At 39.9% G+C, this 26856-nt stretch overlaps 1 protein-coding gene and 1 non-coding gene across 2 annotated transcripts; both read right to left on the bottom strand.

The window, feature by feature from the left end:
• Positions 1 to 47: 47 nt before the first annotated feature.
• On the bottom strand, positions 48 to 24605 carry eif4g2b (eukaryotic translation initiation factor 4, gamma 2b). The gene is made up of 21 exons (XM_055222642.1): positions 24391 to 24605; positions 21312 to 21420; positions 19610 to 19675; positions 18696 to 18821; positions 17278 to 17380; positions 16675 to 16806; positions 15443 to 15509; positions 14869 to 15020; positions 11727 to 11837; positions 10308 to 10490; positions 9732 to 9873; positions 9445 to 9602; positions 8974 to 9087; positions 6942 to 7070; positions 6548 to 6652; positions 5453 to 5668; positions 4218 to 4476; positions 3814 to 4018; positions 2983 to 3188; positions 2772 to 2893; positions 48 to 2071 (listed from the first exon to the last, which is right to left on the bottom strand). Exons 8-21 carry the CDS (start codon positions 14950 to 14952, stop codon positions 2006 to 2008), a joined length of 2100 nt encoding a protein of 699 aa, XP_055078617.1. The 5' UTR covers positions 14953 to 15020; positions 15443 to 15509; positions 16675 to 16806; positions 17278 to 17380; positions 18696 to 18821; positions 19610 to 19675; positions 21312 to 21420; positions 24391 to 24605; the 3' UTR covers positions 48 to 2005.
• LOC117372935 (small nucleolar RNA SNORD97) lies at positions 8013 to 8198 on the bottom strand. The gene has a single exon (XR_004541544.1). It is a non-coding gene; the product is annotated as a small nucleolar RNA SNORD97 (small nucleolar RNA).
• Positions 24606 to 26856: the final 2251 nt, after the last annotated feature.

Consider the following 26856-nt stretch of genomic DNA (forward strand, 5'->3'; position numbering starts at 1 on the left):
TGAGTTTAGTCCCACTTTAATCTTGAGTGAATAATCTTATAACTCAGTTTTGGTGCTCATGGACTTTTATTGATATTAAAGCAACAGGTGCACAGTAATCATGAATATACATTACATAAGAATTCAGGATCTCCTCCGGCTCTACAACCATTTTAGGACAAAACCTCATTCTCTTTAGACTTTAAAATTTAGCCTTTCAAGATTCTCCAGCCCAACACATTTTGGACATTCTTAAAATCACGTCTCTTTGCAGTTTCTCTCACAAATGGGATCGTTTATTTCATTAATTCATACGTTTGTTTGTTTTTTCTTATTATCCAAGCACACAAAAACATCAAAAACAAAAAAGCCCATCTATCTAAGAGGTAGGAACACAGGCGTTAGCAAAAACCATCATCGTTTACAGGTTCAATACAGACTGAAATCGTAGCCACGTAGAGACGACACTGAACTGAATTGAATTATGGATACTCAGAATATATCCATAATTTTATTCAAGATATTAAAGAACGATATAACTTTAGTTTCAATTAGGAAAAGGCATTCTGGATCAGAGACTGTTTAAATAGTGGACCAATGGAGTGTGTTCACTGATGTATAGTTATAGTAGTAGTAACCAAGAAACTACAAATTTTTCCATTTAGAAGTTTATCAAATTATTAAGTTACTTTTGAATAGCCAAATACTGTTGAAACTCTTGAATTTCTGAAGCACTGAACGCTTACTGTAGTTGTAGTAGTAGTAGTAACTAAAAACTCCCAAATACAAGTACCTCAGTTTGTAAGTTTAAGAAAATTTGATATTTAAAAATTTCCAATTACTTACTATCACTAAAAGCTTACTGTAGTAGTAATATTAATGGTGAAAGTAGTCACTCAAAAACTTTGCATTTCCAAGTACAAGTTCTCCAATGTCTTAAAGGTAATGCTGTAGTAGTAGTAGTAGTAGTAGCCCGAGAGGGTCAAAACTCAAAGCTCCAATTAAAATCTAATCAAATTAAAACTGCACTGCATTTATTTATCAACTTTCAAGTATCATTGAAAAGCGCCAGTGTTTGTTGACGCCTTCTTGAATGAAAACATCAAGACAATTAGATACAATTTCATTATGTTTTGTGTAGTTCACCGCACATTTGAATTTTAATTAATATGCAAATCTCAATTACAAAGTTTTCTACATCCAGTGTGAAATTTACAAATACTGCGTTGTTATATTTCATATCAAACCTTTGAATGTCCCAACCAATTAGTATTAGCAACTTTGAAGCTAACTTTTACTAATATGCTAATATTTATGAAGACATTGCCATTTGAGGGTAGTCAGAAGCTAGTCCTAAATGTGGATAAGATGCAGATGGTTGCATTGGGTAGGGCATCTGACTTAAAAAAAACCTGAATATGCAAAACAGAGCACACCGGGTAGCAGATGTGTTGTGAATGTAGTTAGCAAAGATGCCTACACTTTAACAATACAGCAATGTAAAGTTAGCTGTCAATGTCTAACTTTTTCACCAACAAATTCCATTAGTCCATCATTTTCAACAGTCTTAACATTTGCAAGAAAATTGGGAAACTTACTTTTTTATTTAAATCTGGCCAATTTGAAAATACTAAATTAATTGGCCCATGCAAAGATCACGTAATTCTAGAGATAAGAGTTAGCAATGTCATTTTAACGGTCATAGGTCATAGGGAGGGCTTTGAATAAGTAAAAAAAAGTAATATTTGAAAAGAAATGCATGCTTTTACAAAAAACAGAACAAAAAACCCACACATTTATCTGAGCCACTTTTAAATTCATGAAATCTACCGTCGAATACGAAGCACTATTGGTTTGTATGCAGCGCATAGTGGTTAAGCACAAAAGAAGAGTTTAATAAACGGAAAAGGTAGGGCGATAAAGGCGCAGAGTGCTGTTGTAGTAATAGTAGAATAATAGAAGGTGGATCTCTGCTGGATCCGCGTCACATCCTCCATGATGAGTTTCTTCTTCTGTGGTCGTGTTTTCAGTCGCCGTCGTCCTCTGACTCCTCCTCCTCCGCGGTCTCAAGCCAAGTCAGCCACTGGTTCACCTAAAATATGCAAAAAATATATTTTATAAAACAAATTAATAAAAGGTTAAAGATGATTAGTTAAAACAATTCTAAGGTTGTAAAGAACGCACAAAACCTTCCCTTGTAACTTGAGTGAGTTGAAACTGGATGTTTTATGTAGCGTCCAATTAAGACACAGTCACACAATATTAAATCAGGCCTTTTTTGAAGGCACCATTTTGCCGATCAACTCCTGTTTTCACCGCCTCTGCTCTGTACTTACTTCATTCTCCAGTTTTATTTTCTTACATGGTGATACTCGTAGGATTCAGCTGTATCGTGTAATAATTTTGGTCCAAATGAAAAGAAATCTGCTACTCGCTTGTATGATCTGCAGCTGTCCATGGGAGGGGCCGACAGTATGCGGCGCTTTGTGATGATGCTTACGGCGATGTCAGCTTCCATTGGGTACCGCAATTTTCATTTCAACGTGACAGTCAGTGGACTTGTTTGTTTTATTAAGTCATTTTAGATGACTATTGTGATTTAAAATGTGCAAATTATAACAATGATCTATGTGTGTCAGAGGTTATAACTATAGAGGGCACACAAGCACAATACGGCCGATTTAAAGAGACACCTACACAATCAATTTCCCTGTGGCATAAAAAAAAGATCTGAATGTTCCTAACCCGGACCGCTCAGTAGCATGTGCAGTGTTCAGTATTGTGGTTCATACCTGGAACAGCGCCTTCCCTTTCCCGGGGAACTCCTGAGTGATGTCTTCTTTCCAGGCCAGAAAAGCCTCCTCCTCAATGATCTCCATGTCGTAGAAGTGCACAAAGTATCGCAGCAGCATTCCTGAGGAGCAGAGGTTTGGTCACACAGAGGTCACACTGTGTAAGATTTGTTTATAGTAGTATATATTATATATAGTGGCCGCCTTTTACCTTTGGGGAAGCCCTGCGTGTTGCAGTGCACCTGCAGAGCGTACAGGGCGCTGACCTGCAGCTCCGTGTGGTCGTGGAGGAACTTCTGCATCACAGGTTTGAAGGACAAGAGCAGCAGTTTCTCCTGCTCCAGCTGCTCTTTGGAAGGAGGGCTCTGCTCATCGCCATCGGACACGCCCAGCTCCTGACAGATGTACTGCAGGAAACTAAAAACGGAGGGGAGGGGGGTCAAAGGTCAGATGCGTTGACATGAGGATCGCCCATAGTCTGAAAGGTCTTCATTCTGTTCTCTTTTAATGTTAATTTTATGGTGATTGATTTGTTTGTATTGTGATTTTAATGTCTTTCTTATTCTGTAAAGCACTTTTTGTTACTTTCCGTACGAATTGTGCTATACAAATAAACTTTGACTGAGAGAGGTTCCTTGAACTAGTAGTACTATCACCACTCCTACTGTTACTACAAGTATTATATATTAGTACCTGGGGTCTAATTTATACAAATGTATGTAGAATTCTTTCTAAAAGTGTACATATGGACAAAGCTAGTTTTTGGACAAGACCTCTCATTTTCATTTTTTTTTTTTATAGATCCCAAACGTAATGTGGTAACTCACATGTGTAACACTTTTGTACATATGCCCAGTTTATAAATGAGTAATATATCACAGTAGCATTAATAATAGTAGTAGTATTATCACTATCAGTAACATGTTGACAAAGCTCTGTGTGCAGTTTGAGGGAGATGTTGCAGTAGCAATGGTAGTAGTGGTGATAGTAGCAATAGTAGTGTTAAAATACCTGGACATGAGTATAGTAGTAGCAGCAGTACCTGGTCATGAGTATGTTGACGAAGCCCTTGTCCGTGTGCAGTTTGGGTGAAATGTTGTCTTTGATCCACTTGTAGATGGACTGAGGCGAAGGGTCGGCTGTGATCTGCTTCAGGAGCTCCTTCTCCAGCTTCAGCAGTGGAAACAGGAAGCTCAGGCCTTTACCCTCCAGGATCTCCAACATGCGGTCCTTATTCTGGTCGATTTCTGAACAAAGAAACAAAATAGATCTATAAATATAAATACAAATCAGAACAAATGAGTCTTTTGAATAGATCACGTTTTTTTCAGTCAGACCTATTCTGCAAAATCAACTTTTCAGAGCTGACCCACGGGTGTCAGATTATAACTACAGAGCACACATGAGAATAACGTGTCTTCTTTAAAACACCCTCTCGTGTGTTACCTGGGAGCATCTTCTGCATGTTGACCTTGCTCTGGGTGAACAGATCAGTGAGCCACTCTTTGTCTTTGAGTTTGGCTGTTTGTTGAAGGCAGAGCAGAAACAGAGGGAAGTGCGTCCCGTTCTCCAGAGGATGAGCTAGCTCCGCAACGCTAACCAGCTCTGCGATGATGGCACGAGCCGCGAACTGAGCCAAGTACGACTTCACCAGAGGAATGTCCTGCTCGATCTTTGGGCACTGGTCCAGGACGCTCAGGAACGCCTAAAGGAGAGAGAGAGGCAGGGAGAGTTAAAGACATTGATGATATGTCATCTCTTCTTGTATTTATAATAGTAATGAATTAGTCTTGTACAGAGGTTTTCCAGACTTGCAGCTGCTTTACAATTTTCTGTATTATTCAGAACGCGCACGCACACACGCACACGCAGGGCAATGTCAGTGAAGTGTCTTGCCTAAGAGGTCTGGCTAAAGTTTGGCATTACCTCCTTTGGGTAATACCTTAAATGGTGGCAATGGTGTCGTCCTATTTTATCACTGGTTTAGTCCTAGTTTAAACTTGGAATAGTCCACGCTACCGTGATGCAAGTCCCGCTTGCTACATGACCATAAACAGAACAATCTGTTTAGTTCTCAGGGGTAATGCTATGTGACTCAACTTGAAATTGTTGTCCTTAATATGCACAAGATCCAACAGGACAGAGGAAAACGTGTTTAAAAAGGGCCCATATTAGGCTATTATCTGATTTATGTTACAATGTGTGAATGAAAAAAAACACAACTCCAGGTCTGTTTGTGATGAGGAAACAACATGTTTCACACACAAATCCTGAGTTCTTCTCTCAAACTGAAAACACTCTGTTCCACCTTGTGATGTCATGTGGTAATACAGGAAGTGCTCCAATGTGTTTTTAAACTCCACACACCTTCATTACACAAATTTGGATCATTTCAGCCCTGGAATTGCCAATCTCTTCTGAACAAAAGGTAAAAGTAACTGTTAACTTAAATAAACAATCACTTCATGACATCACAAGGTAGAACAGAGCATTTTGAGCTTTGAAGACAAAGTGTACACTGAAGTGGACACTTCAAGGACTTGAACACGGCTTGAACCTCACACGAGTCAGTTTTGTGTAACCACAGGACCTTTAATATTAAAATAACGTAAATAACAAGAACGCACCAAATATGAGATATGGCCGACCCCTGTCTATTTCACTGTTTCTGTGGTCTGTACCTGCATGAAGTTCTCCGAGGACACGACGCCCTCGGCCCTCAGACTGTGGATCAGGGTGCTGGCGTGCTCTTTGTCCGGGTCAGGTCGGTCCAGGGAGCAGAGCAGGACTTTACACAGGAGCTCAGGCAGGAAGTGTTTCGGAGCCTTCATGTCTCTGAGCGCGCACACGGCTTCAGACAGGTTCTTACTGTTCAGGTACTCCGTCACTATCGCCTCCTGAGTACAGCATTTAAACAACACTATTATACAAAAGAATCGAAGGGATAACTGAGTGAGTACATGGACAAGTGTGTACAAAAATGCCAAAGAAGGGGTATTTTATTTCTATGGGGTATTAAGTGCTAACACATAACACATCACACGATCATGAAAACAATGTATTAACATGTTTTTCTTAGCTTCACTTTTGACGTGACAGGGCCAGGACAGATCACTTAAATAATGAAACATGCATGGAAATGTACTGAGGCATGTTTTTGATGATGGACCAACGTTATCACAAAAGCTCAAAAGCCTTTATTTCAGCAAGACCATTGACTTGAAATACAGACCAGTGCATTTTGGCCCAGCTTGGCCTTCAGGGCAAACATTACAGGTCAGCTCTGAACTCTGACTTGGCCTAGTGTTGTCTCCATAAAAGATACTGTGGAACATTCCAGGTAAAGTTATTATCTCCATGGAGCCAAGTGAGTGTCATTCTCTCTGTAAGAAAAGTCATTGCACTTTTATTTCATGTTTATTATTAATTTTATTAACTGATTTTCAGCCTGTAAATATTGAATTTAATATTTTTAACAGACACCCTTCCAATTATAAAAAAACATTCTTGCCTTGCTTAAATTCAGTATAATTGGGATTGTAAATTCCCAAAAACACGAGGATCTTGTTGCAGAGAAAATTTTATTCAGCCACCATCTTGACACACAGGTAAGAACTACTAGAACCGCGCCTCTCGTGAGGTCTCGCGACAGAACACAAACTCACATGGGAAGTTAACAGGGATGGGGAAAAATAATAATTTCACTTTTACTCTGAATAGTAAAAGAGTGATCCTGTGGAGTGATACCAGTGACACTTGTATTCTGTCTGACTCACGGTCATCTTGATGAGCTCTTCTCTCGCTGGAGGAGGCTTCTTGCTGGTTTTCGGAGGTTTCTCCTGAATCGGTGGAGGGTTGGTCTTCAGTCCCAGCTGTGGAGGCTGAACCGTAGAAAGAAAGAATTAATGAGATGAAATAATGAAACTATTTAAAAGTAACAACTTTAATCATTAAATATGGGAGCAATCTTGGGCAAAGAAGGCATCTAATTGGTCTGTTACAGGATCAGGTAGAGCGGGACATTTTAAGACCAAAATGACGGTCTGACAGCAGTCGAGTTGATGGAGCCGAATCGTGCACATGCTCACTTTCTATCTGGAATGTAGGGGCTAGCAAGTTAGTCATGTCCATTTATATATACAGTCTATGATGTGACCTCCGCGCTCTTACCTGCCCCAGAGGAGGGGTCTGTGTGCGCGGCGGTTGGGCACTAGGGGGCATCATGTTTGGGATCTGCGGCTGGAGCTTGGGCACCTGGTTCTTGTTGAGCAGGAACGACTGTGCTGGTCTCAGGCTGATCTGAAAAACACCAGAGACACAAAACAGAATAAAACAAGGTTAAAAACATATGTACAGGCCAAATTCACAGGGGAAAAAAGTACATGACAGGTTAGACGACTCATTTCACTAAAACACAGTTAACATTTAAGACTTTATCAAAAATCCTGCCTAGTTTTTTTTTGTTTTTAATTATTTTGGTGAAGTTTATAATTTCACTTCCTGGTTAGACACGGGCAGCAGATGTTACTGTGCTTTTCTTTTTAGTTTTTCTTCACAAAATGTCACTGAATTGATAAATATTTACAAAGTGCATGTAACAGGTTTTCATGTATTCATAATTGTGACGTGGTTTGGTGGATATTATCTATGGTAAATATTTATCATAGTTACACATCAGTTAAGTGGCAGTTTGTGGGAAAAAAGTTGATAAAAAAAAGTTCAAAAAAATAAAGGAAGTAGTGCAGAGTTGTAAAACAGAATCCCTCTGCCTATGTTATCAACACTGAAAACTCCATCCAAAACACAGTTTACGCACAAAGAAGACATTTTTCTGACACTTAAATGAAAATAAATGACGCAACTTTTTACTTTTGTTTAGTCAGTAGATTTGGTTTGAGCTTTTGTATTTCTTTTTGTTATTGTATGGCTTTAGTATTACGTCTTATGCTTATTGCTTCAATTTAACAGAAATGCACAAATTCATACTGCCTTCTCAATAAATATGATAAGACTAATAAAAATTAAAATTTCAAATGTCGCTATTGTGTAATTTAGACAGGTTTTGGCCCTTGTTTGCATTATGGTCGCTAGGTAACAGTTATAAAAATACCTCTACATATGTCACACCTGCTGGCCGTGTCCAACCAGGAAGTAAAATCAAACTTTTTTTTAAAGTTATCATGTTGACCAACTGTAGTTTTAGTGAAATGAATGGTGGAACATGTCACACAGTTTAAAATGATGCCCTCATATCTCATAATCGCAATCAATGGCCCTGCAACCAGATTGAATAAGAACAGACAGAGGGAGAGAGAGAAGGATGAAGAGAGAGTGGAGTTTAAAAGGAGAGAAGAAGGTAAGGTTTAGGACAGACTGGCAGCAGGTCGGACCCTCAGAATAACGCGTCTTTTCATAATCACCGGGCATTCAACAGAAGTATTTGTGTACACAGGGATGTAACAGTACAGGGAACATCATGGTAATGTACTAGTAGAAGTAACTTGGACTTTTACAATACAAAGGCACCATAAGTGGGTCTAAAATAGTGAATGTGGTATGGCTGAGAAACAGCTCCAGATCACTGTACTCAAGATGAACGAAGTTAATTTTTAGCCCTGAATGTGCTAAATGTTCCTTGGTATTTTTTGAATCTTTTCATTAAAAAGGTCCTATATTACGCAAAACTGACTCTTGCGAGTTTTAAGCCATGCTATAATGTTGTTACCTCCTCAAAAACAGACCTGGAGTTGTGTTTTGTTTCATTCACACATGTTTGAGTAACACTTAATTATTAGTCTGTTACATCTCCAAAGCTCAAAATGCTCTGTTCCACCTTGTGATGTCATGAAGTGGTAGTTTTCAAGTTAACAGCTCCTTTTACCTTTAGTTCAGTAGAAATTGGTAATTGGTATGGAATTATCCAAATGATTCTGGTGAAGGTGTGTGGAGTTTAAAAACACAGTGGAGCACTTCCTGTATTACCACATGACATCACAAGATGGAACAGAGTGTTTTCTGTTTCTGTGAGAGAAGAACTAAATGTGCAGGATTTGTGTGTTAAACATGTGTGAATGAAACAAAACACAACTCCTGGTCTGTTTGTGATGAGGAAACTACATTATAATGTAGATCACAAAATTCATTCATTGTTACTGTTACATCCCTGTGTTGACTGTAACAGTGTGATACATTTGACTCAAACCTCGTCTGCGTTGAGCGAGCCCTTCTTGCTGAATCGTGGGGGCAGGTCTTTGGTCTGAACCTGTTGCTGGGCCAGGTGGTTCTGGTTCTGGTTCAGAAAATGCTGGTTCTGGACCTGAGTCCAAACACAGCACAGAGTCAGAAGATGTAAATCTGACAACTGCCCAGATTAACACAGGGCTACATTAGAAGTGTTGATAGTAAACTGCACTTAGAGCACGACACATTTCACTGTACAGTACTGTTAGTCTTAATCTGGCCAACACAAGGACTGACATATGTAGCACTGAACTAAGTTCACAAGAATTCATCTAGACGGCAAGGTTGACTTTAACCTGGAGCTAGTATACAGGTTGTGTTTGTGTGTTTTTATGTGTGTGCACCTGCTGGTGTGTGCATGTGTGTGTACCTGGCGGTGTGTGTGGGTGTGTGTGTGTGGGGGGGGGGTGTGGGGGTGTGTGTGTGTGTGTACCTGGTTGGTCTTAGTGAAGGACTTGTTGCTCAGCTCATACTGGTTCTGTGGAGGAGGGACCATGCTGTGACCATTGAACAGAGGGTTGGTGCGGTGACGTCCCATAGTCGGGGAGTATCGGTCCTGGATCACCCCCGGGCCGGTGCCTATCCCACTGCCTGGACACGAGACAGAAGAACAAAAGATTTAAACAAAGGGGATTATGGTCTTAGAGCTAATATTCATGTAGTCAAAAGTCAATGTCCTCTAGCAGTCAGAGGGTATTGTATTGTGTGTGTTGTGGTTACCTGGCATCTGTCCGAACATGTCGGCCAGCCCGCCCAGAGTCTCCCGGTCCAGTTTGAGGCGGTTGGGCATAAAGGGACTCTCCAGGAAGAAGTCCATCCTCAGGCCCTGAGACATGGGAGCGGGAATGAACACGCCCAAATCCTGACACACAGAGAGGAGAGGAAAAGAGAGAGGAGGGGGTGAGGTTAGGTACTAACAGGTGGGGAGACAGTCTCCTACCCCGAAGGAAACCAAGTGCTAGTGGTTTGTCCTCAGGCAATACACTTCACCCACAGTGCCTTGTATGAATATGATGTGTGTGAGTGTTGGTGGTGGGAGGGGTCGATGGTGCAGACTGGCAGCCTCGCTTCCATCAATCTGTCCTAGGGCAGCTGTGGCTACAATAGTAGATATGTTTTTGAATGTGTATACTTTACAGTTCATATTCATGTCTGACTTTGACACCATCCTCTACATTCATATTTTGTAAGTTATATTTAATATTAGTTTATTTTGACAGCATCCGGGTGTATCTGCGTGTATATTTATGTATAATAATTTTAACATTTGTGTTAAGTATATGTTGTGTATATTACTTTGACAGCGTCCTGGCGTATCTGTGTGATGGTCTTGGGCCCGTTGTCCAGAAAGGCCTTCCGTGGGACCCAGGCGTTCTCCCTCAGCTCCACCGTGTCCTGCAGCAGAAAGCGAATACGCGCCGGCAGCTCTTTGTTGTTCATCAGGGAGCGCATCCGGCCAAAGTACTGATCCATAAGAGACTGTGAAAGAGAGAGGAGGGAGAGAGGGAGACAGAGGGAAGGAGAGAGGGAAGGAGAGACGATAGGAGAAAGGAGGGACAGAAGAGGAGAGGGTTAGAGCAATGATGGTAGAAAGAGAAGAGGGAGGGAGAAAAAATGAGGGAAAAGATAATGAGATAGAGAAGGGAGGGTAGTGAGGGAGGGGAGAAAAAAGAGGTGATTGGTGTGAGAGAGAGGAGAGAAAGAGACAAGATACAGGGAAGGGAGGGAGAGAGAGAGGGGTAATGTTTGTGAAAAATGTGCTTATTATCAAATGCAGAGTGTAATGATTCTGTGGAGAGCCTCATATGAAGATAAATGTGACTGCGCTCAGAAGGAGGGGCTGAGCGAACACGAGAGCTGAACTAAACCAGGAAATAAGACATGCAAAAACAGAACTCAGGTTTACACTATTGTAAACGTGCAAGAAACGGGATCAGGGAACTAACAATTTACAATATAAAGACATTGTACCTGATTTTTATTGTCTTAAATTCACCACAATGAGTTTATAAGCACTTTTTACAACTCTCAGAGACCAGAGTGGATGGTATAGCTAACAAAAAGCTAGCATGCTAACATGCACTTCCTGCTTATCAGACAATGACCCGTTTTATTCTTAGATGCAGACAGCACACACTGGACTTATTTTGACTTCAAGAGCTGCTTATACAATATATCTGTACTGGGGCAAGACAATACATAAGTGGAAACAGGTGCAGGGCCTTTAATCGATCTCCTCTGCCATTGTTACATCTTTTGCATTTTGAATCTCTACCAAAAATCATTTTTTCAGCAGAATGGCCTATATGGTTAATTCTGCATAATTAGTTTAGCCTCATTTACACATAGTTCCCAGAAAATTGACGAAAATACTCAGTGATTTTTCTGACTTTTTTAAAGGGCCTATATTATACAAACTTGATCTATGTTCTAATGTTGTTTCCTCATCACAAACAGACCTGGAGTTGTGCTTTGTTTCATTCACACATGTTTAACACACAAACCTGCGTATTATGTCATTAAGTGGTGATATACAGGAAGTGCTCCAAGTGTGAACGAGGCTTGTCTGTTTTTAAAGTTCTTGCACCTTCACTGCACTCATTCTGTTCATTAGGGTTAAAACTGGCTTCACTTTGAGAGGTGATGCCTTTGGTTAGCTGCAGAGGGACTGAATAATGCCCTGAAGGTGCCCTTAGTGAGCAGCAGGGGGCGTACCTTGGCTTTCTCATGGTCGAGTCTGGGCCCCACGGTTCTCATTATCTGACAGAGGCACTCCAGGTCCTCGCCCATGTCTTTGAGCTGGACTCTCTTCTTCTTTTCCAGAAGCTGAAACACAAAAAGGTAGAAAATGTGACATATCATCTGTAGAGTTCACAGCTTTAAAAGGTTCCATATTAGGCTATTTTCTCATATCGGTTATGTTGTTTCCTCATCACAAACAGACCTGGAGTTGTGTTTTATTTCATTCTCACATATTTAACACATAAATCCTTCATATTAAAGCTGAGTTCTTCGCTGAAACAGAAACACTCTGTTCCACCTTGTGATGTCATGTGGTAATACAGGAAGTGCTAAACTGTGTTTTTAAACTCCAAACACCTTCACAAGAATCAATCGGATTATTTCAGTCCTGGAATAGGCAATCTCTACTGAACAAAAGGTAAAAGGAGCTGTTAACATGAAAATGTTCACAAGGTGGAACAGAGATGTACACAGACTAATAATAGAAACTCAAACATGTGTGAATGAAACAAAACACAACTCCAGGTGTGTTTTTGAGGAGGTAACAGCATTATAATGTGGCTAAAGGCTCACAAGAGTCAATTTTGTGTAATATAGGACCTTTAACAGACAATGAGAATTTACATCACAAAGAAGCGTCTTTCTACACTATGACAGCTTAGTAGGGATGGGACGATAATATTGTTAATCGCGATAAAAGGTCCACAATTAATCGTTCGTGGCATTTTTTATAATTGCGATCATCGCGCACGATTATAATCGCCTTTACGGCACCACACTGCCTCATGTTTCCAGTTCCAATGCAACGTTTAGATGTTAGTTCTGGTGTTTGCCCACTCTGTCATAGCATTGACACTTGTAGCTTCTGTGCTTATCTCTGTCTGAACTATATTCTGTCAGATATCAACAATAAACAAAGTCTGATCCGTAATTCTCCACAGGAACGTACCAGTGCGCGCCTCACCCGTGCACACAGATGAGACGCTAATGTGTGCACATCTTAGATTTTTACCTACAATAATGCAAACTGCAGAATAAAACAACACCTTTTAAAAAATTGACAAATTAAGTCTAATTCATACAGCTGAACACAAATGTGCCAGAGCGCATGGTCTGAATGCGCACTATGTGCACAGAAGCAAAGCTAACGATTATACACGGTGTATTTTACCTACAATTAAGTCAATAGCAGAATAAACCACCCAAACCGATCGAGAACAGCATCCAATCCATCAAAAAATAAGGTCCTTTACTCCTGAGTCCACTGTGGGATCTTTACTCTTTGCCATGAACTGCTCCAGGTCAGAGATGCCTCTAGTTTCACTTGTACAAACATCCACAGTGTCCTCGATCACGTCCTCCCTTTGGTTTGTCCGTTTCGTCATGTTTAAAACGCAAAACAACAGTGCGTAAAATGCGCCATTATGCACACATTTCTGCATCCACTCGTTTCCCAATTCACCAAAGTGCCTTAATTTAAAAAAATTAAGTGTTCGTCGACGGGCACTTGCGTCACTTCCGGCGCAACAAGGACCGGTCCATTTCGACAGCATGGCATTGAGGAGTACACATTTTCTTCCGGGTACGTCTGTTTACGGAAAACCATGGCATGTGATACATCATCCTGTCCCGCTGCTCATTGGCTGTAAGGGGAAAACGTCACTAAAAGTGTGTGATGTAATGGGTTGATTCTACAAGGGGAAGAGTGGGGCGTAAACTTTCAGTGTATCTGTAGCACTGATTCGCTGTCTGCGGCCTCAGTAACCCACAACCTTATTGACCAACACTGGTGTCAATCACAAGCTGACACATGTGTTTAGCACTGGGGAACAAAGTTGGCGCTGTCAGAAGTTTATTATGCCTGAAATCGACAAAAGAACGGCAAAGAAGTGACGGAGCAGATTTCATATTTGGAGTACTTTCCTGCAGCAGATTGGACATGGAGGATCTTATTTTGTGGACATAATTTCTTGACTGGATTATATTCTCTGGACCTTTACGGAACAAAAGAGACCAACTTTGTGTGAATATGTTGATGTTTGACAGAACCAGAGCGCTCAATGGTAAGTGAAGTCCAGATTCACACTTTGTGACTTTTCTGTAAAAACGTCTTTCCTGTCAGCACTGTGGTGATTGCAGGTGAAAAAGGTTTGCATATCCAGAAAGACGAGCGCCGCAGCTTTCATTTGATGTGTAGTTTGTTTGTGTGGGTGATGTAGAAGTGTATGTACATTGCTGTAAAGTTGTAAAGTTGGCCCGGAATGTCAACAGGTTAATAATTATCGCGATAATATCGTTAATTGCGATTATTTTGGCCACGATAATCATGAGTCTAAAATTTAATATCGTCCCATACCTACAGCTTAGGTACCCGACTTTAAAACTGGATTTTTTTCCACCCATTGAGTATACTGTCAATGCAGGACTTTAAGACAAAATTAGATCAATGCTTTGGGAGTGTGTGTTGTCTGAGTGCGGCCCTCCTGCTTCACTTTTGTCTGAAAAAGCTGCTCTAAAGCTGTGTACGTGTCTGAAACTCATATGAATACTAGTGATGCCTTGTGTTCTCTTGTTCAGTTTGGAGCAGATCGATACTGCCCCGTCTGGAGGGTATTAGCGCCCCCTGGATCACTTTAGCTAAGGCATGCTACACACGAAAGAAGATGATTGGACAAAAGACAGTACAGACTGTGCTGAAAACCAGAACTGGAAGTAGTTAAGTGTTTACTCTAGCTTTAGCTATAGCCACGTCTCACAGAGGAACAAACTTGGAACTACTAAATGTCTTTTTGGGGATAGTGGAAATCTGCCTTGGAATTAATGAGTAAAGTTCAGTTATGATTCTGACTTTATTTATTAAGAAAACATTAGTTAAGCTTGGGTGACGTCACTGTTTCGCCAAACTGAAGCAGAGACACAACTCAGCTGGAGGGAGTCGCATCAAAGCGACCTGTGAACCGTGACAATGCAAAAGAGGCAAAAAGGGAACCAGTTAGAGATAGATTTACTACATACCGGTACTACGTCCTCAAACTTCTAAATACTTCCTCTAATTTCTTTATCATTAATGCTACGACTTTACCCTCCCCGCCCTGCGCAGCCCGACAGCACGTACTGTTTTGATGCACTTATGAAGGATAGACTCGTGGATGAGGTCAAGTTTGCCGAGTTCCCCGATGAATTTGATGTTTCCGAGCATCTTGATCTTAGCGATGGCACGCTGCTCCTCCTCCTCCGACGTGAGGGGGTTGTCATGTTTGTCGTAGACTGGACACGAGCACAAAGAGAAAGAGTTGAAATGTGAAAGAGGCAGAAGAACTAGGTCATATAAGGGGTTAGGGCAGTTGGTCTCAAATTAATTACACAAAGTGCCACCAAAGAAAAAAAGATTTGGCTTTCCGGGTACCACCAAGTCTACAACAGAACTATTCCAGGTCTACAACAGAACTATTCAGGGTCTAAAAGTAGACTACATAACTTCCACTGTAGTTCTAAACAAGAAATTGTCCAAAATAGGATGAAAAAAAGTGGATAAAAAGAACTCTGAATTAAACAAAACCACAAACTGAAGAGCTGTCCAAGTACCACCTGAAGAAGGTCGGGTACCACAGTTTGAGAAATACTGCGCAAGAGGTTATGGGTCACTAGTTATTTCAGGGTTATGGATATTTGGGACAGATGAGACTCACTTTCAACATTTCTGGTGCGGTTTTCAAATTCATCTTGAAGCTTGGAAATCAGCAGTCTTCTGAAGGTCTGAAAAACAAAATTTTATTTTTGTACATGAGTTATTAACATAATAATGTAAACAAATGTGGGCCTTGGTCCATTGGGAAAGTGGTCAAAACATTAGATCAATATTTAAGGATGCAATCCCTTAAAATTTCAAACTCGATTTTGATACTGCGGAATAGACTCAATACCAATTCTGATACCACAATGATGATGAAAATCACTTTCCTTAGACAATAAATGTGATTTTCAGCATTAAATGGTAGTAGTTTCTTCTCTATTCCCATGTGTCCTTATATCTGTGTGATCTCAGTGTGGTGGTTCATGGGTGTACACTAGTCTGTGTGTCTTATACTTGTTCTGATAAAGCTCAAGATCACTCTAAAGATATTCAGAAAAGGTTCATTTCTGTTATGTGAATGTGGCTTTTTTAGTATCGACACCTGAACAAATAAGTATCTAGTCTTAGTATTGATTAGAATCAGTTTTTCAATACAACCCTAATGCAAACTACAGTTGCCTCCTCAGACATAAAATGAACTCTACAAACTTGTTCCTGAAAAGCGTGAGATTTATACATTACTTCCACATTGTGCATTCATGAGTTTCAGCAGCTTCCTGGTATATGGAACGTTCTGCTAATACTTAATTCTAAATTGAAAACTGCTATGGGTGTGTGTGCGTGTGTGTATATATACATAAAAAATATACACCCCCATACACCCCCCCCCCCCCCCCCCCCCCCCCCCCCACCACCACACACACACACACACACACACACACACACATACATATAAAAGCTTTCTCTTCAAATAAATGCTCCTGGAGATGTTTAAAATATGCACTATAGACTCAATCCTTTCTTTAAACAAATTCAAAATCTAATCATAATCATTAAACTTGTAATAAAAAAGGGAATTACATGCTAGCTGTTGACTTTACCGCCACAGCAAAACTCCGCTCTGGTCTCTGAAAGTTGTGAGGAGCACTTATAAAATTATCATGCTGAATAATAAGAATGCTCTCACTACATAAGGTAAGTGAGGAATAACTTGCAACTTGCAAACCTTTTAAAATGAACTTTTTCTGTTTTTTTTTCCATTTTAAAGACAGTAAAAATGCGATATGGCACCTTTAAACATATAAATGTTATTGTGAGAGGAAGAAGAAGAGGAGGAGGAGGACTCACTGTGCTCTGCTTTTGGGATGTTTGGATCTCAGGTGAAGGGCCGTCAAAGTTTGGTGCGTCCTCGGCCAAACGCAGACATAGCTGAGCATACAGGGAGCTGTACTTGGGCTCTTCTAAGGCTTTGTCTACAATCTACAGAGGAGAGGGGGAGGGAGAAAAGAGAGGGGGAGAAGGAGAGAGAGACAGAGAGAGAAAGAAAAGAGTGTGGGGGGAGGAATGGGAGACAGACAAAAGAGAGGGAGGGGAGAGATAAGAGAGAAATGAACAAGAGGGGAGAAAAAGAAGAGAGATGAGAAAAATAGGGGAGATGAAGCAAAGGAGGAGGAGAAGGTGAGAAACAGGAGGAAGGAGAGAAGACAGATATGGACATGAGAGTGAAAGGGAGAGGAGTGGAGGAGTGAGGAATAAAGAAAGAGAAGAGAGGGAAAGAAACAAGCGGGGGACAGATTGATGAGAGAGAGATTAGAGAAGAGGTGAGGAGGGGAGAGAGTAGGAAAGGGATGAAGGAGAGAAGAGAGGAGGAAGAGGGCACGAGAGAGAAAATATGGGTCAGTTAAACATGTTCATTACAAACAAGCCAGTGACATTTGCTTAAAAACTCACCAGCAAGATGATTCCTTTAAGGACGAGTTTTGAGTCTACGCCCACGTTCAGCAGCTCAAGGCATAGCTTGTCAAACTTCTCCGGCGTGAGTTTGTTGAGTATGCTGCGGAGGAGAGACAAGTGAGAAGGATTTTAGATTTAAAGACGCTGGACCAGATTTTTACTGTCTTGAAAAATATGAAAAACAGTAAAGTGAGGAATAACTTTGGATCTCTGCAAACCATTTAAAATTAACTAGTTCTGTCACTTTTAGAGCATCTCAATTATTCAACACAATGAGTTAACATAAGCACTTTTTAAAACTTTCAGAGGCCAGAGTGTCACAGTAATGCTAACAACTACGCACCAGTAGTACTTCCTGGTTCACAGAGGATGAACATTTTTTACAAAGCTGTTCCATTTTGATCCTAAGAGCTGCTTTTACAATACATCTGTACTGAGGCAAAACAAATGTTACCTTGTTACAAGAAATTGGGTACAGCCACTTTAAAAGGTGCACTATGAAACTTTTCTGGTCAAGGGTCTGCCACTTGTTTGTTTCCATGGTGATGTGGCTTTGCCACTGTTTTGTATGGGATTAAATAGTAATAGTAATAATAAATCTTTCTCTGTGGACATAAGCAAGTGACGCCAGTAAGTCAGATCAGCTCTATGGAGAGGTGACATCCAGATTGGATGTTTTTAAAGCAAATCTATTATGGTTATAATCTCTGGAAAGTCAGTTTAGCTTTTTTTTTTCATTCATTTACTCACCCGAAGTTGTATTTGTAGTGATTCATGCATGTTTCAGTTGTCTTTAATCACTTATTTTCAAAACGCCATTTTGCCGATCCACCCCCGTTTCATGTCCGCCAGTACACGGTGACGTATGCACTTCCTTCTCCAGTTTCATTTTCTTAATCAGTGATATATGCAGGATTTGGCAGTGTTGCATGGTAATTTTGGTAAAAAAATAAATAAATCTGCTGCTCATTAGTGTGATGTGCAGATAGCTACAGGAGCAGTTATGATGATGCTTACAGCAACGTCAACTCAAATTGGGCACCGAAGTCAGCGGACTTATTTCTTTTATCAAGTCGTTTTACACAAATACTGCGATTTAAAATGTGCAAATTATAACATAATGATCCATGTGTGTCACAGATTATAAATATAGAGCAGATACAAGCACAATAGGGCTGTGTTGCATTAACAACACTTGTGATTGAAAAAAAAAGATATATTAGTTTAATGCTATTGTGTGGAATTCTCTCAATAACATTTCCATGTGTCAAGCAGGTGCCAGACCGTCCACCAGAGAGGTTACATAGTGCGCTTTTAAGTATACCACTATATTTTTCCATTCAAACTGTTTATAATGACTTTGATGTATATATGCTTCTCTGTCCTTTAAACACAGTGTAAGTCTGGTTTCTTACCCCCTCACTTTCCTGAAGATTGCATCGTGTCTCTCTTTCTCGTTGCTGGAGTTGACATCTCGTCTAGTGCTTCGTGAAGGAACCCATCTCTGAACGCTTTGCCCTGGGGTTTTCCCCAGGAACTCGCTGCACACACACAGACAACAAACAGCAGGAGGTTAGAGTCTAGACTGTGGAGGCTTTAAGGGAGAAAATTTGAGCTTTAAAACCATGTTGTGTTGAAAAAAAAGAACTCAAACCGCTCACTTTGAAATATCTGACACAATTCCCGTGCAGGGAGCAGTTTAATGGCACAAACATGATGAGCACCTCTTCAGAATGATCTCTGGGTGCAAAGATCTTCCTGTAGAGTCGTGTTATTTGCTCACAGATAGAGATCGATCAATATGTGTTTTTTCATGGGCGATGCCAACACCAGCTGCAACCAATAAGATCTGCTGATATTTTTAGGCTGATATGTGGAGCGGATTTAGATTACCGGTATTCTCCCAAAATTATGTAATTTAAATTTACTACAAACTCACTATTTTTACCACAAACCTATAAAAGCTGTGTAGTCATGTTTTGTGCATCTATCTCTTTGTATTAAAGTGTTAATATAAAGCTTTATCTGTATTTTTAGGCAGCAGATTCAATAAAACAAAATATTGGCTTCTGATGGAGATTTAAGGCCAGTGGCCATCTACAGTCTAAATACTGGTCTATCTCTAGTCACGGGCTTCAAGACTTTTATTCATTCAAAAAATAACAATGTTTTTAAAAGACCTACAGACACACTCCATCTTTAAATACATTGGAGGTGGATCTTGAGTTGTTGATTGGGCCGCTCTTTTGTAGTGGGACATCTCTGTATCAGAGCCGCATTGTAAATGAAATAAATAACATGAAAAAATTGAATTCAGAGCCAAACAAACCTGTTGCCGACAGTCTTGGGATAGTGCTGAGGTGCACCCCTACCACCTCCTCCCCCCGAAGAAGCACTGCACACACACAAACACACACAAAAACATGAGCATTGTATTCAGTACAGGACTGGGAGATATGGAAGACAAAACATTTTTTAAAATCTATTCTTTTTCTCATATTGATTGATCTTCTTTTGTCTTTCGGTGATAATTTCCTGAACATTATTTGTGTTGTATATGTTTTCTTCCAAAGATGGTTTCAGTTACATTTCAGATAATGATTAACAGCCATCAAAATACTTAACGATTATTTCAGTAGCCAATTAATCACAATTCTTCAGACTAATCGTTACAGCCCTAGTTAGACAATACTCAGTAATATACAAATATCTCCAAATTTGATCATAACTTTTCCACTCCACTCCTCCCAGGGCCTGTTCTGTCCCGGCCCCTCCCTGAGTTTTTAAAGAACAGTTACACAAAAGGACAAGAAGAATGTGGCAGCCATTTTAAATCTAACCACACTGTGAACCGGACATCCCTGAGTCCCAGAGGAAAAAGGGGCAAGTCACGAAAATGTAGAGCCAGATCATATCAGAGCCACAGGCAACAGTAAGAGCATGAGACACTTAATCTGCATCCAGTGGTAGAGCATCTTAACAAAAGGCTGCAACATGAATCGCAAACTACCTGAAATCACGATTCACTTGGTGCAGTCATCAAATCTGGTTTTACAAATATGTCCTGAAATGTCCCTGTCTGTCATTTGCCCTCCCTTTATCTCCATGGGGTCTCGTTCTGTGTAAAAGCTGCTAACCCTAGCACAGCAAGTTTGTTTGTATAGCACAATTCGTACACAAGGTAATTCAAAGTGCTTTACAGAATAAGAAAGACCCTGTAGGATAGACCCCTAGAAACATGTTCTGAAAAGCATGGGATTCAGTCTTATCAGTCTTCAGTGTTATCTCAAATGTCAATGCTCCTGGAGTTGTTTACAATGTGCATTCTGAGCAAATTCTTATTTTTATTTTTTTATTTTATTTTTTTTTTTTTTTTTGGGGGGGGGGGGGGGGGGGGGGACAAAACAATGCAATACTTTTCAAGATTTTAATTAAGTTACAATCGAAGTTCCATTATTTTTCCAGAGATGTAAGACCTTCTAATCTGAATATAATGTCCCCATGGGGTCTTATTCTGTTTATGCCAACCATGTAACTTAGACCTATACAATCAGGAAAATACATGGGATTAATGTTCAATTCAAGTTTCAAATTTTTATTTCTATAGCACATTTAAAACAACTCCAGCTGCCCAAAGTGCTTCACAGAGTCAACAAAAAACAAGTATACAGATAACACGATACATAGGTGGGAACGCCTTGGAGTCCCATCCAACGAGCTGGAGGAAGTGTCTGGGGTGAAGAAAGTCTGGGAGTCCCTGCTTAGACTGTGGCCCCATGACCTGGCCAAGAGGAAGTGGAAGAAAATGGATGGGATGGATGGACAATACATAGGTGGAAAAAAAACATAAAACACCAAGATATCCTTTCTAAGGATATCTTGGGGTTTTATTGTATCTAGTATTAAATGGCAGGCAGACGACATGTTCATCTATGACTGAAAATGTAATGCACTTCAAAACAAGCACAGTGAACAGGTCCAGTGTGTCCCTTGCGTTCCGTGCATTCTGTGCCTGTGTGAGCGTACTGTACCTGAAACGAGAAGCACCCCCTTCTGCAATCACACTCTCCACTTTGGCGGCTTGACAACGAAGAATCCCTAAAAGAATAAGAGTAATAGGGAGGGATGGGGAAAACGGCTCTGTACAGAGAGGAGGAAGAAAGGTAAAAGATAAAATCAGTGCATTACAAAAGCAGCACCAACATGTGCACAAACACAGGGCGGCAGTAGCTTAGTTGGTAGAGCATTCCAAAACCTACTATTGACCCCACACCTACATAGACAGAATTATGATCTGGCAGCGTGCAATAAATTACAATGTTCATTTTTAGTCAAAATTTCCTAGCACAGTGTTTTTGAGTACAACAAAAGAATATCATAATAAGATAATTTTGGCCTGGGTCCAAAACAACAGAGAAAAAGGGCAGATTTAATTCATGAAAAATATAGTAACAGATAAAAACACAAAACATTTTAAACCAAAAAGTTTTCGAGACTGACCTAATGACCTCAATATGTGCACAGTATTCACCCTCTGTTTTGACACTTGCAGAATTGTGTTCACAAATATTTCAAACTCCTCCCAAATTCATAGAAAGCTTTACGATCATATTTCATTTCATTTTTGTTGTATTTTTTGTTTTGTGTGTTATTCTTCAAGACAGAATTTAGACGGCTGGAAGGTTTATTACATCACTTGCTAACCCAATGACCTACATATGACTTCATCTGTCAAAACATTGCATTACTGTCTGAGCTTTCATTCCAACTGAGAACATAACCTAGATTTTGGTCTTGTAGGAATATTTAATACGAAATAATGAACAGTAAAAAAATATGATTGTACAGATTGCGGGATAAACAAATATCTTTTATTTACTACTTATTTACTACTTACTACTATTTCAATGAATTCCACTTCATCAAGCTCTGCTCCTGTTGTTCAGTTGTTGTTGTTATGTAGTAATGACGACTGACGCACCGGGGTTGAATAACATCACCTCTTTTGTTATACGCTTGCTTTAAACGCGATTTCGTGGCTTTATTTAAACCAAACCTCGCATTAGCGCATTGAAAGTGTTATATACAACATATTTCGTGTGTATAAACCGAGTTATGTCAGATGTCACTCGCTTAAAAGGCGCAAAATTGTCGTTTTTGTTCGTCAACAACAAAGCCAAGGTGCGGTTCTTTAGCCTCACATGCTAATAATTTGTTGCTAAACCCCATCGTCCAGTGTTCACGTTTACAACATGGATTTTGTAACTTTGCTAATGATGGGTTAGCAAATAGCAAATGATCTAAAGTGGAGTTTTGTTGCCATACTAAAAAAATGAATATTTGATGGAGATTTTATGAGCAAAAAAATGAAAACAGCACACGACAATGCGGTGCAAGAGGGCTGTGGCTTGGCTGTCCGTCTGTGCCATGTTAAAACGAAGCTAACGACATATTCACCATTTTTAACTTCTCGTATCAAAAATATAACCTGGTTTAACAGTTTAACACGTGTTTTAAAGACTAGGCCAGCCTTTGTCCGGGACAAAACGGTCGTAATGAAGATTGATGGCTGTCTGACAAATTAAAACCCGGTGCAGTTTGTCCAAGCGCAGTTGCCGTACAAGAGGCGAAAGGCCGGCTCACGCATGCGCAGACCCGCTTCTAAGACGAATCTGGCAGCAGCATGTACAATAGAGCGACGCAAATCGGGCAAGGGCAGTCTCCATCCTCACTGCTCTCATCACAGCCTCTTCTGCATTTATAACCGAAATATGAACACTGCACAAATCCTATTACACACCATTTATCTGTATACTTGAAGAACTGAGTGCGTGGTTTAATAGAAATACCAATTGTGCAGTAGCAACGCCTTCGGAAACTCTACATGACATAACGCCGGGTGTTGTGCAGACTCCTACCCGCTTTGTGTGCACCCAAAGCGGCTGTGTTGCTCAGTAGAACAGCGTGAAGCAGGCAGGGACTAAGCTAGGCATTTTCCAAAAAGCGTGAGGTTTACATACGCTACAGATGCGTATACATATTTCTAATAATTATGCCTGCATTGTCAATAACATGCCCCAAACGACAAAAATAGATGTTCAAGCTTTAGTTCTTTTTTTATTACGTGTTTGGTTAGCTTGCCTTGGAGATACATCAGCATCTACTATTATTCATGAGACATAGTGTACCCACAACTAAGTAATTATATAAAGAAAACGATGAGTAGGTGCACTTGAATAGGAGCCATCATAATCTCAGGCAGCATCTATAAAATTGTTATGACATTTCAAGACAAAAATTGATCCAACGTTTAAGCCTAGAGTGAATCAAGGTCGTGTCTAATGGAATAGACTGGGTCCATTAGGTAATATATCCAATAACAACCACGACTCGCTGATAAACAAAAGGGAAAGACCTCATGTAACCCCCAATTAACGAGGCTATTTTTGGTTTTATTCCAGCATGCGTTTTACTCTCCTCATTTACACCCAGATCAATTATTACATTATTTTAGCTTGGATTAAGAATCAGATGACTTGTCCCTTTCAAAGAGTAGTAGTATACATGTAAAAATATTCAAGGGATGGCGGTGCAAATTCTGTTGCATCAATGGGTGTGGATTTAGGATTGTCTTTACACTGTATATCACTTTTAATCTAACTTTTATGAAAAATCTCACTAATGTGATAATAAATAGGGTATCTCATTTTAAACACATGCATTGGCAATTATAATAAAACACGAGGCATAACGTGAACTATCTGGATCTAAGCATTTTTCTTTGTATAAACCCGGCTTCATATGTAAAAATCATAAACCTGTTTTTAGTCAAATCCATGCTGTATTTTACATCTGTCAAAATTCCAACAACTTCACAAAACTATGCATGAAATAATGTGATATTTTAAGCCTAAAGCGTCTCTAAAGCTGTCGATATGAGAGGTGCATACAGTGACAAAGCTATTCCGCTAAACAGAGATGAAAACCAGACAAAACTCGGCCATAAATCCCGTTTTTGGAGCTAATATGCTACAGTTAGCTTTGGTGTTAGCATCGAGGCTAAGCGGCCGCCATTTTGAATAAAACCGGTCAGAAGGAAAGTCCGCTTACCTTCACCAAAGCTACTTCAGTTTTAGGTTGTTTTTTGACCACCAAGGGAGAAATGGAGAAGAAAGAATGGAGTTGATGGTTTGGTTGGGGGTATCGGGTGAGCTATATGCAGTGAATGAGGCGGATTATTGTCCAGATTTGTCCCGTTTGGCGTGTTTGCACTAGCGGACAGACGCTGCTGCTGGAGCTCGGGACAGAGATGTCGCTGGTTCGCATTGGACACGCACTCTGTTGCTATGACGCATTTGACCAATCATAATCAAGGGACCAGCTAAAACCAAGGCATTTCGATCAGAGTGAAGGGTTTGCTGAAAAATGAAAATGAATAAATAAGTAATTAATTTAAATTGGCGAATGGTACGAGTTAGTTATGGGAAATTCGGCTCCTTCATGAGATCAGAATCTTTTGCATGCGTTCATTTCAAAGAGTCGTTCACAAGACAGGCTCTTTTTACATTTATTTATATAACTGAAGCCAATGTGAGAATTTATTTCACCTACAAAGTAATCTCAGAGAGAGAAAGACAAAGGCTAAGGTTTGTTTAAAATGGCTCAAACCCTTTGGAATTATGCATTATCTAAATAAAATTAAGGTGCACAACAACAACAACAACAACAATAATAACAACAACAACAACAACCATTATTATTATTATGCCAAATGTGTTTTGTTTTTTTTGTTTTTTTTTGTGTGTACACCAAGAGCTCTCTCTCTGCTTTTGTGCTGATTCTTGTGTTGGTTCAACGGTAATCAGTTTAAAAAAATGCATAAAAATTACAAAGAAAAATAGGTTCTTTTCAAAAATGAGGTCCAGTTTCAGCCATTCACATTAAGGAACTGTTCAAAAGAACAAGTGCGAGTTAATTACAATGAGACAGATCTGATGTTTGAGCCACCACCTATTCATGGGTTTCAGTTTCCTTTCACATACATATGATGATGATGATGATGACACTGGCAAGGACCAGATTTCCCTATGAACCTGATCATTTCTATCAGTGACCAGACTCATAAACTTAATGTATTACAACACAAATCTGCATTTTAACGATATTTATTTTAGCTGCCCCATCTGTATTAAATGTGATTGTTCTATAGAAAGTTGTGAAGTCATTTGAAAACCAGCGTTGTGTATGGAGTGCACATTTACTAATCTACTACTACTAACTACCTTATAAAATATATGTCTTACACTTGTATTGTGCTTTACAAGCTTGACAAGACCAGAATCATGGGGTTGGGGACAAGCCACAGCTGCACTGGGGTAGACTGACAGAAGCAAGGCTGCCAATCTGCGCCAATGGCCACTCTGACTACAACCAACCATTCACTGGTTCAATGGAACTTTCGCACTTAGGTAAGGTGAGTGAGTGTTGCCCAAGGACACAACAACAGCATGCACTGTTTGGAGGCTCAGAGCAGGGTAGTATCACACACAGACCTTTGCGTTTTTGGAAGACTGCACTAACTACTTTAGACAGCTGCAGATAGATTGCATTTTTTTAAGATAGGTCTGTGGTCAAAATTGAATTATTGGCAGAAACAAAGTATAAAACCATATTTCTCACCCCCAATATTTAAAGATGTTCTTTCTATACATAACCGTTATCAGTTTGATCACAATCAGTTTAACACTTTACAAAAATCATGGTTGGGACAAAATGCCTAGGATTTAGAGTGTCTTTCCTGTCGTCCAATCAAATTCAGCGCTGACCAACAACAACCCGCCTTTCACAGATGATTGACAGGTCATGTAACGTTTGCAGTGCAGGAAGAATCTGCTTAATCTAAAAGAGATAAAATACTTTAAACTGAGTTTATAATAAAGAGTTTGATTATAGTTTAGATATTTCAACACAAAAAGACTGATACTGATGTGTAAACGCTTATTTTGAAATTGTCTGAAAATGTAGGTCAAACACATATCAATGATACTTTAAAAAGCCTAACAAGGTCTAGAATTATGTCTCCAGGATGTATGGATATCAGATTTTCTGAAACCTCATTAGACAAGTTTAGATTCTATTTAATCAGCCGTTTTAAGATCAGCCTCTGCTCTTCTTGTGTTTGTTTCATTTTTTTTGTCAATTTTGTCCACCTCTTTGTCCTCCTTTGAGCTAGTCCTTGTTTACATTGGAACTATACAATGTAGACCTGTTTTAGTCCTTGTTTAGCCCTGGCATAGTCTAGTTATAGACCTGGTTTAGATCTGGTGTTTAAATATTACCGTATTTGGTGTGAAAAACCTGTTTCAACTTCCTGTTTACAAGCAACACTTGGAAACGTTTCCTTCATTCAAAAGTAAAAGCCAAAGTTAAATCTGTCAAGTGGACATGCAGCAGCGGCTCCAACAACAAAGGTTGTTGGAGCCGCTTCTTCAGTTCTGGTCAGATTGCTGGTGGACACTGTCTTATATCTGCCTGAAGGGAGGGGTTAATTACACTGAAACTAGACACAGCTTTGTC

Source organism: Periophthalmus magnuspinnatus, chromosome 6 (assembly GCF_009829125.3).
Source record: "Periophthalmus magnuspinnatus isolate fPerMag1 chromosome 6, fPerMag1.2.pri, whole genome shotgun sequence".
Classification (NCBI taxonomy): domain Eukaryota; kingdom Metazoa; phylum Chordata; class Actinopteri; order Gobiiformes; family Gobiidae; genus Periophthalmus; species Periophthalmus magnuspinnatus.